The sequence below is a fragment of the Spea bombifrons genome, chromosome 4, assembly GCF_027358695.1.
Source record: "Spea bombifrons isolate aSpeBom1 chromosome 4, aSpeBom1.2.pri, whole genome shotgun sequence".
Taxonomy (NCBI): Eukaryota; Metazoa; Chordata; class Amphibia; order Anura; family Pelobatidae; genus Spea; species Spea bombifrons.
The window spans coordinates 81,639,274-81,649,698 of record NC_071090.1 but is presented as its reverse complement, the minus strand read 5'-3'; the positions used below and the strand labels follow the sequence as shown (position 1 = coordinate 81,649,698).

General features: G+C 39.0%; 1 protein-coding gene across 1 annotated transcript in view; it reads left to right on the top strand.

The window, feature by feature from the left end:
• Nucleotides 1-2,709: 2,709 nt before the first annotated feature.
• Nucleotides 2,710-10,425, top strand: part of TNFAIP8L3 (TNF alpha induced protein 8 like 3) — a 24,879-nt gene continuing 17,163 nt past the window's right edge. The window contains exon 1 of the mRNA XM_053465199.1: nt 2,710-2,852. Coding sequence (XP_053321174.1) covers nt 2,807-2,852 — 46 coding nt within the window. The 5' untranslated portion in view covers nt 2,710-2,806. The remainder of the gene's footprint in view (nt 2,853-10,425) is intronic.

The window sequence follows — 10,425 nt, the reverse complement described above, 5'->3', positions numbered from 1 at the left end:
ACACAGGAGCTTAGATCCCAGTTTGCACAGAAAACTAATGAAAAACATACACAGTGGATTAAAATGCATTATGTTCCCCAGAACTGCTCATTTGTAGTCTAAACTATGCAAGATGTGGCTTTGGAACAGAATAATAAAACAGGCAGCAGCATGTCTGGGATTAATCCAGTTGCCTCCCCAAACAATTTAGATCTACATACGTTAATGGTAGTGTATTAGTTGGGACTGCTGGGTGACAATTTGCATCTCAGTGTGTATCCCAAAGACTTGTGTAGGAAACAATAAGAAAAAGAACCAGTCTTGAAATTGAACAGATGGTAGACGCTTCTGTTAGGTCAAACTCCAGTTCTGATGGCCTGCAGGCATACTGGGGTTTCAAGTCCATTTTTGTCACAGTAGTAATTGTTAAATATTAGTAGAAATCTTAAACTGTACCAAGATACTGTTACATCGATCACTCCTGCTTAATCCTATAGGTACATCCTCTACACCGTTCTCTAAAAGTCCTGTAAGACTGGAGCAAAGGAATATTGCAAATTAATGTTGTTTTTTTCTAGATGTGCTACCATTTTCAGAACATGTTAAACTCAAAAGTCCAAAAGTAACATCTAAACTAAAATATACTTTATGCTTTAAATATACCATCACAGCACACCTGTCGAGTGATCCTCAAATAGGGATAATCCCCATTTGAGCCGCAAATCCCCCTATACCTCTTTCCTCCAGTGATGTCTCTATTATAAGCACCTCAAAATGTCGTAGGTATAACTTGTCCTACAGTGTCCTACATTCCTAAATGTTAAAATAATGTCCATAGAAACAGGAAATATGTTTTGGGGATAATGGGGATAATCCCCATTTGAGCTCCAAATCCCCCTATACCTCTTTCCTCCAGTGATGTCTCTATTCTAAGCACCTCAAAATGTCGTAGGTATAACTTGTCCTACAGTGTCCTACATTCCTAAATGTTAAAATAATGTCCATAGAAACAGGAAATATGTTTTGGTTTGTTTTGAGCACATGTGGATTTTGAATTTGGATTTACTTGATAAGGTTTTTTCACTGAAAACACCACAGTGGAGATGTGTCCTTGAAGACCTTGTTTTGTTGAGAGGGGTGGGCTGTAGCTTTTTTGGTTCCTGAAGACTTCAGTGGGCCTCCTCTCTGAGGAAATGCTAGAAGATCTGGCCCACCCTAAGCCACGGAGGGAAGGAAGGGGCCAAATATTCCCTTGTAGGAGTGCAGGCCCAGAAGATGAAGATTAGGGACCTGGTATCCACTGTGGCCCTACCACTATTTGAGCACCGACCACAATTCTGGGAAGCATGAGACGCTCAGCCTTCAAGGGGAACAAACAAAACTGATATGCTAGACAGGGCCACAATCAAACTTTGGGTCTCAGTATCAAATTAAGGGCCAGGCTGCCATCACTGCCCATCATGTTAATCTTCCAAGGTACCCTCCATGTTAAAAAGCCTGCCCCTTCGTAACCCATATTTCCACATGTTTGAAAAAAGCAGACTAGCTCCCAATGTTACAAGATCTACATTGAAAACAATGCATTAATAAATGTGGTACAGTTGAGGGTTCCGGGGCTCCTTAGGGCCCTTTGCCCAGTATACAGTGATCTGACAGCAAGAATCCAGATAAATCTATAACAGATTCCAAATGCCTTTTAGATGCACTATAGTCATCCTACTGTTAGCCCATCCCTTCAACTTCAAAGCTAATTATTTTTAAAGCGTACAATAGACCATTCTATTTAATGAACAAAAAACAACTTTCACATAGGTGTGGTGGTTGACATGTATACTTTATTTCATATAGCTGTTAGAATGTCATTATGGAAAGTAAGACTAGAACAAAAGAAAGCCAAGTCTACCATGTTCTCCGAGAATGTCTTCAGCATAGTATTTCTAGAGCGCAGCAAAAGACCGTATATAATATATTCCTTCTATAAAATTGAATTTTATATATATATATATATATATATATATAGATATATATATATATATACAAAATGTTTCTAAGTGCAATCACATAATAGCTTTTTTTCCTGTTACTAATACGCAGCAAGCATTTGTAAAGTTACTTCATCTGCAAAAGAAACAGACGGATTTGAACAGTTAAGGATCACAGAGTGGTTTATTCACTAAACGGAAAGTACTGTTTTTAATCCCTCACTTCACTATTCATTACGAAGATTATGGCAGATTTCCTCAACTGGCCCTGTATAATGCATAATGCCTAATAAGGAGATTTGGGAGAAATGTCACTATACATTATACAGGGGCACTTAAGACCTTCATGTGTGAGAAGTTCTTTGGGGCTGCCCTTCATAAAGCATAGTGAAGTGAAGGAGCTAAACACAGCTCTCCTGCAAACTCGCCTGTCCACCGCTTTATGTTTAGCACACATTCCCGGTATCACCAGCCCTTACATTGTAACATTAGAAGCAATTAATAAAACACTGAGTGGAATAATAAAGTGTCTCCGAGCGGAATGCGGGAATGCAATCCATCCCCAGTCACCGCGAGCTGTTACCCAGACTCTGCAGGGAGCGAGAGACAAACATTGCTTCGCTGCTCCCTCCAGGATAAAAACGCCTTCCTATTGGTCGCCTGCTCGTAGATGGGGAGTGATCGCAACTGCTGATTGGCCGGTGTCTAGTCCCTGTGCCTGCACTGTTCGGAAGCTGGGAGATGCTGAGCCGCACAGTTTACCCGGAGCCAGAGGCGGCGGAGCTCGGCAGCGAGCGGGGCGCATTCCGGGGAGTGACCTGCACGCAGAAGCCGGATCCCCCACCATGGACACGGACTCCGGGGACCTCAGCGAGGGGGAGCTCTCCCCAGGTAAGGCAGCCGAGACTCCTCGCCCCGATGCTCCTTAATTCTTTCTCAGCCCCTCTAATTGAAGAGGGTGGGCTCCGCTTCCCAGCGCTATGTTTTCATTAACTGTTAGCACGCCATTCTTTCAAGCTCAACCAATGGTTTGGCGATGGGGTTAATGGGAGGGTATTGCAGATATTTTTCAGACTTTTGGTGTAAACATTAAGATTTGCCAACTTCTGCAGTCGCCAAGCCCTGCTTCCCAAGCTGCCTTGAAATCGTTACTAGAGGATCTGGCTCTGTTACCTGTTGCTCTGGCTACTTATTATTTTATTTCTACCCCCCCCCTTTTAACCCCCATGTTTGATCCCTGCTTTTATTGAATTGTGATGTTTTCAGTAAATGAGACATGAGAACAGTAATATTAACCAGTGCAGAGATCTTGATTTATTAATGCAACATGTTGTATGTTTGACCCCCCATTGATATCCATCCGTGCTGATGCTGGCACTGAAATGCAATAATATCATTAAATTATTGGTATCTGTCAATTTCCCCCCCAAAAAGGAACTGGGTGATCAAAGTCAACTTTGCTGTTAAAAAATCTGTACTGACACATCTAAAATGTATCCTACCTTTGGAAGAAAATATTCCATAATGCAGGTTGGTGATGCGGCTGTCTGTCTTCCAAGACTGAAAACGTACAACTAGAAACAAAATAAAATACTTTTTTTGCTACAAACATTCAGGAAGCCCATTAGGCCCCAAACTGTTGAAGTGTCTTCTTGTGCTTTGTACAAAAGCATGTGTTTGGAAGGGTGAGGGCACCAATGGGGTTTATTTCAGGCATATTTTGACACGTAACAATTATGAAAGAATACCCTAGCGCCTCCTACGTTTTCTGTAGATTATTCAAATGCATACTGGATATTTATGGCTTTTGTTTTACGGAGGTAGAGTCCTTAAGTCTTCACCGTTACTCGGATGTAGGGCTTTGCACTCCAGCGCAGAGCGGTATGTCTACCTGTTGCATCACGTGTAACGTTGCACCTGTGTAAGCAGTATTTCCCGCTGCTCCTGCCCGCCAACTATCCGAGGAGTAAGTAAAACCCCTCGTTTAGAAGAATAAAGGTCATCTGTAATATATACACTCACTGTTTGTCTCATTAATACCCTAAAGAAACACCCGCGTCGCAACCCCTTTGAGATGATTTTGTCAAGCCAAGTGATATCATATTTGCCACAGGCTGATGGTCTTGTAAAATGTGCAAAAACATTACGTAAAGGCAAATAAAACGTCTTAGAAATGTAACTGATTAATTGTGTCCCCAAAAAATAATTCACACATAATATTATAAAATTTACATACTTAAGACTGTAAACGCTTTGTAACAAGAAGCTCGTTTCCTGATGAATTCCTACCTATTGCGCTTCGTTCATAATGTCTGACTACGATACTTATTATACGTAAGGGGGAAAAAAAAAGAATATTTTTGTTTTTACTTTTGTTTCTCTATTGTGTTATTAAATATCTGAAATATTTGAAACAACTTATTTAAAGGTTGGTTACATATTGTTTTTCTTTTTTATTATATATATTATACTACATCTTGTGCCTCTCATTTATTATAGTTTTAGCTGTTACTCACTTAGTACATCTGTTATAAATAAAACCATGCACACACACTTGTACATACATGCATGATAATTTTCCTGGGCAGCTGGACTGTCTAGAAAACGTGAACATGAATCATCTACATGTAAAGGGCAATAAATTATATATGTTGTGTTTGGAGAGAAAATCCAAAGTCCAGTTTCATAATAATGCTTACATTAAGATAATATCCGTATTAGAATTCTGAACCTCGTACCACCGATGTTATGGCGAGGGTTAATATCGGCACTATTTGGGATACAAGCCGTAGACTTTTTGTATGTATATTTTTCTTTTTTTTTTAATTAGAAATGATAAAATCCATTGTAAGACTTTTTCAAAAGATGATACAAATCTAGCCAGTTATATTATCCTTATTCCATCCATAAACTGCTCAAGTTCAAAAGTGAGATCAGATATTATCCGGAAGCTTTGGATAACGTCAGTTATGGTTTTTAGATAAACCTGCTATCCAGAATATAAGACATGACCGAGGTTAGAGGTTTATACAGCAGGCCAGAAGGGGCCTATGGTTCTTATCTGCCATCAAATTCTATGCTTCAATGACTTTATTAAGGACCCCCATTTTTTTCTTCTTCTCTGTAGTCCGATCTCCATTTCTATGTTTCACACCATATACCCCTTTAAACTTTAACCACTTTCCCATGCCCTTTATTTCCTGCTCGTCACTCACCTATATCCCACCTTCTCTCCCACCCTCCCTGTCTCACGTCTCTTATCCAACAGGCTACTCCTCACTGCCTGAGATTTTCTACACTCCCCGGCCCGATTTTCCTGCATGTCTTTCTTTACATGTAACTGGAAAAACTACTACTAGAATAAAACTAAATAGCAATATTATGTATGGTAACTCAGCGCAGGAAACGGACTGCTGGAACTTCCCGACCTTATCAGTGTGTGTGTGTGTGTGTGTGTGTGACTAGAATAAAAACCATCCAATAAGCAGTGCCCCTACTGTTTAATTCACTTTAGAAAAAAAATCAAGTAAAATATGGTATTTTGCGCTGGTAATGGAGTACAATGCCTCCATTATTGTTTTTTGTCACTGCATCGTAATGTTACTTACACAAAATAAACTTTGATGCACTGCAGACCCTGTGTAACAGCCAAAATGCATAAATGCCTTCTAAATGCAATGCTGCCAAAATTATCCACAGGCTGCGGACTATTCAGAACGACAGTAAAACAAATCAAACGTAATTCGAGTTAAAAGAATTGCAAAACACAGCAGCATCTGCTTCTCCTTTTCTTTAATAGTTTTTTATTTTATTTAAATATGTTCTTTGTGGAATTGTAATTCATACAAAAATAAAACAAGGCATCGTAGTTTGTAAGAACAAAATAATCTTCTAATATTCCATAGGATTTAGCAAGTGATGGTTATGGTTTGTGGGGAAAATTCAAACCATCTAATGTAAAACTGAATGATGTTCTCACCATCAGGCATGTCAGGATGTTCAGAGACTACTGAAGGTTGGAGTTATAGCCTCTGGTGGATTAATGATGGCAAAGTGGGCCGCTGCTTCAGGGCTCTGAGTTATGGTGGCCCACTTAGCACTCTGCTAGGGTCACACTGTTGAGGGCCACATACTCTAGCACTCTGCTAGGGTCACACTGTTGAGGGCCACATACTCTAGCACTCTGCTAAGATCCCGCTGTTGGGGACCACATACGCTAGCATTCTGCTAAGGTCACATTGTTGGGGACCACATACTCTAGCACTCTGCTAGGGTCACACTGTTGAGGGCCACATTGTGTATCATATCAGGCTAGAACTAAATTACTGAAGTGTGTATAAGGGATATTTGTATTCCGCATCCCATTATGACTTTCTTGCCAGAAGGTTCTTGTAGTAGTATAATAACAGGGGGGACAATGTTACCTAGAGCACTTTTGTTGCCTGGGGGCTCTTTGAGGGAGTTTGATTGTAGCCAAAAGCAGATAGAGCGGTGTCTCTGATAGGATGTGGGTTTGAACAGCCATGCATCATGTCACATTCTGTCTCTAGTACGGAATACCTATTCTTGTGAACAAAGAAAAATAAATTTTTACGTGAAGCTCACAGGGCTGATTCTGGGTGGGGTAGACTTGCAGGCTTTTGTCACTTGCTATGGTATCTTTGCCGCATGTTGTAGTAAGAAAAGGGTGTGTGATTCCAGTACCTCTATGTGATAAGTTTGACTTTGTGTAATCTCTGACCCTCTTCATATTGCTAGAAGTGTACTTAATTACAAATATTTACAAAATGTTATTAGAAACATTAATAAGCATCGTGTATGTTGATGACGTTTTTGATATTTCCTTTAAAGATTTCTCCCGCTAGACGCTCTAAGGGTTATTTTCGTCTCTACAGGAAAGGTCTGGACTTCATAAAAGTGTTGCTATGCATAACATGTGATTACACAACACACATAGTTAGTAGATTATTCTGAATTTTAGTGGGGAGAGCCAAAGGAAAAATGCATTGCATTAATCAAGAAGAAAGTCATGGGGTAGATGTCTTGCATCATAAATTTAGTATTGTTTTGTTATTGTCTCCTCCTGACTCATCATTTTTCCTTTAAATAAGTGTTCACGTCTGGGATAGGAGATGTCATTGGTATCTGTCAGTTTGAAATATTCATTAGTTCTAGCTGAATCTGTCACTTTTTATTCAGTTTTATTCCCATTGTTTCTGTTGATATAAATCATGTTTGCTTTTGAAGCTTAGTTAGGTATGTTCTCATAGATGTGTGTTCTTGCTGTTTTAAGTGTTAAAAAAACACATTTCTATTTGGTTCTGCGTGTTTTATTTCTCTTACATGCACTATTTTACTATGAATCATTTGATAACGACTTGGATTTAACCTATTTCTGTGTGTTTACACGGCAGGGGCTGGGCATATGATGACCGTAAAGACTGCTTTATTGTGACTGCTATGGTCAACTTGGGCAGATTAGGATCTTTGTAGAAAGATATCATTGATGGTTTAGGGATTGCTCTAAATACTTTATTTTATTTTCCCAGCTATCTTCTGATTTCAGTAAGCTGATCAGATAGCAGTAAAGCATGTTCCTGATATTGTTTACTAGCCCTGGGAATTTTATCATAAAACACCATATTGTAACCTTAGATAGGAGAGGGATCATTTTTCATAGTATTTTGCTTTGTTTTCACCCGCTGTTTGTAGGTTTATAAAGGGGTTTTCTAATGACTTGAATATTGATTTTTTACTTTCAGATAAAAAGGTATACCCCAGATGAACTCCTATTATAGTGGGGAAAAAAAACTTGATTTGGAAAAACACAAAATGATCTGACCATTGCAGTAATTTTTTTCTTATATTACTTACGCAAAATTCAAGCATCGAAATTTATTTCAAAATAAAAACGGAGCGCTATTGTGCTGAGAGGCTTGTCACATTCTCAGTTTTTTTTTTTTTCTGTTTAAACAAATTAGGAAGATAATTGTAAACCAATTAATGAGGGAATTTTCTGTATCCCAGAAGAAAGGTCTTATATAACTGTATTTAACCCTTTGCCACTACAACTGTAAACACAACAAATTAGTTTTGATATATTTTGTAAATTTATTTAAACAAAGTTGGTATATTAATATCTGAGATTTGTAATGCATGGTATCTTAGCTAAACCAAATTACCGTCTGTTGAAAGGAAGCAAGGCCGGTCTATATGAAAAGTGCCAGTCGGAATGTAAAATTTTAAAGATCCAAAACGCAGTTCTTATTCACAGTAGAAATTAAAAATAGATCTGAAAAGGGGACAACTGTGCTCTGTAATTTTAAATGTCTAAAACATTGTTCAGTTATGTGAAGCAGAACTGTCAGTTATCTTAAAGCCAACGGGAGCCATGTTTAAGCCAGATTTTGCATTTAACTAGATCTAACGGAACATTCAGGGCAAGGTTTTATTTACTTCTTTACTGTGCCATTGAAAACCTAGTACGCAGTCAATCCTTTCCTGGCCCAAAATAAACCATCCAATTTTCGGAACCTATTTACAGGCATTTCCGTGTTTTATAGCTACTATAATTTCACAATACTGCAATTCCTGTACAGTACATACCAGGAAAAAAAACTTTATAATGCATGCACAATTGACTGGAGGAAAACTTATTGGATACCTAGCCAAGCATTGACCCCACGCCGCACATAGGCCAAACTACCAAGAGCAAAGCCCACTGAACCAGTGCTTTCTGATCCATCAGATGATCCATGTAGCATCTTTTTATAATTTGTTTCCCCTCTGTGTACACCAGTGCGCCTATTTTTTATTATTATTATTATTATTATTTAATCTTCTGAAAACAGTTTATCAAAAGCACTGTGTGTGTGTGATTTTTGGCATATTCGCTTTTCTAAGTGGTTTCTTAAGGCAATCCCTGTCGCTCCTGTGCTTATTCCAGTCATTTGTTTTTCTGGCTTAGATACAGGAAAGTTTAGTTCATATGCAGTTAAGGATGAGACTAAGCTGCCAACTAAACTTGGCAGCCTTCTACCCTATTATCCGTGTGGTGAATCAGCGCATGATCATTATGTGAATAACATTTAATGTAGATGCTAGGGTTTCCACAAAGTAGAAAATATTCTTGTACGTCGGGCACCTACCCAGTCTGATGACGCAATGATTGGAAAGAAATGGCCTACCACGTACCCCACAAATATACAGTACTATGAAAAAAGTTTTAGGCAGGCATGAAAAGTAGATGTTAATAGCTTATTTTTATCATTTAACAAAATGTAAAGTGAGTGGAACCACCTTTTTCCTTCAAATCAGCATCAATTCTACTAGGTACACTTGCAAACAGTTTTTTTTAATAAACTTGCAGGTAGGTTATTCCAAATATCTTCGAGAACTTCTGAAGATTTAGGCAGTCTTAGTTGCTCTTCATGCAATCCTAGACAAACTCAATGATGAGATCAGGGCTCTTTGGGGCCATACCATCACTTCCAGGACTCTGTGTTCTTCTTTCCTCTAAAGATAGTCCTTAATGACTTTGGCTGTATGCTTGGGGTTGTTGTTATGCTGCAGAATAAATTTGGGGCCAATCAGCCACCCTTATGGTATTGTATGATTGATAAGTATCTGCCTGTACTTCTCAGCATTGAGGAAACATTTTGTGTTTATTCTGACCAAATCCTTAAGTCCATTTGCAGAAATGCAGCTCCAATCTTGCAAGGGACCTCCACCATGCTTCACTGATGCCTGTGAACACTCAATACTGCTCTCCAGCCCTTCGGCGAGCAAGCTGCCTACAGTCAGCCAAATATTTCAAATTTTGACAAATCAGTCCAAAGCATCTGCTGCCATTTTTCTGCACCCCAGTTCATGTGTTTTCATGAATAGTTGAGTTGCTTGCCACATCAGTTATGGCTTTTTGACCACACATCTTCAATGAAGACCACTTCTGCAAACATTAGATGGGTGTACCAGGCCCCACTGTTTTCTGGCAATGCTGAGATGGTGGCACTGGCAGACATCTTGTGAAGGGAAGTAAGCATGATGTGTCTTTCATCTGTTGGAACCTTCCTTAGCTGCGTCCACGGTCCTCAACATTTACCTTTTCTTTGTGCTTCCTCAAAAGAGCTTGGACAGGACATCTGGAAACCCCTGTGCTCAGTATTGCCATGGTGTGAGTTGACATTAAACTATTGCTGATCAATAGCTCCTGCATGGTATAATTGTTTAATCATAGACCTAACTATACGCCTACAAAATACCTGACTGTATGCAAATGCACCCAGAAGATTTGATGCTGTTTTGAAGGTGAATATATAGATTTGATTAAAATTTTTCTTCTGTTCACTCACTTTTCATTTTGTTAAATGACTTTGAAAGCATTCTTACTTTGCAACATCACGTTTCCCTAAAACCTTTGCACTGTGTTACATTTATCCCAAAACTACGGTGTGCATAAAGCCTG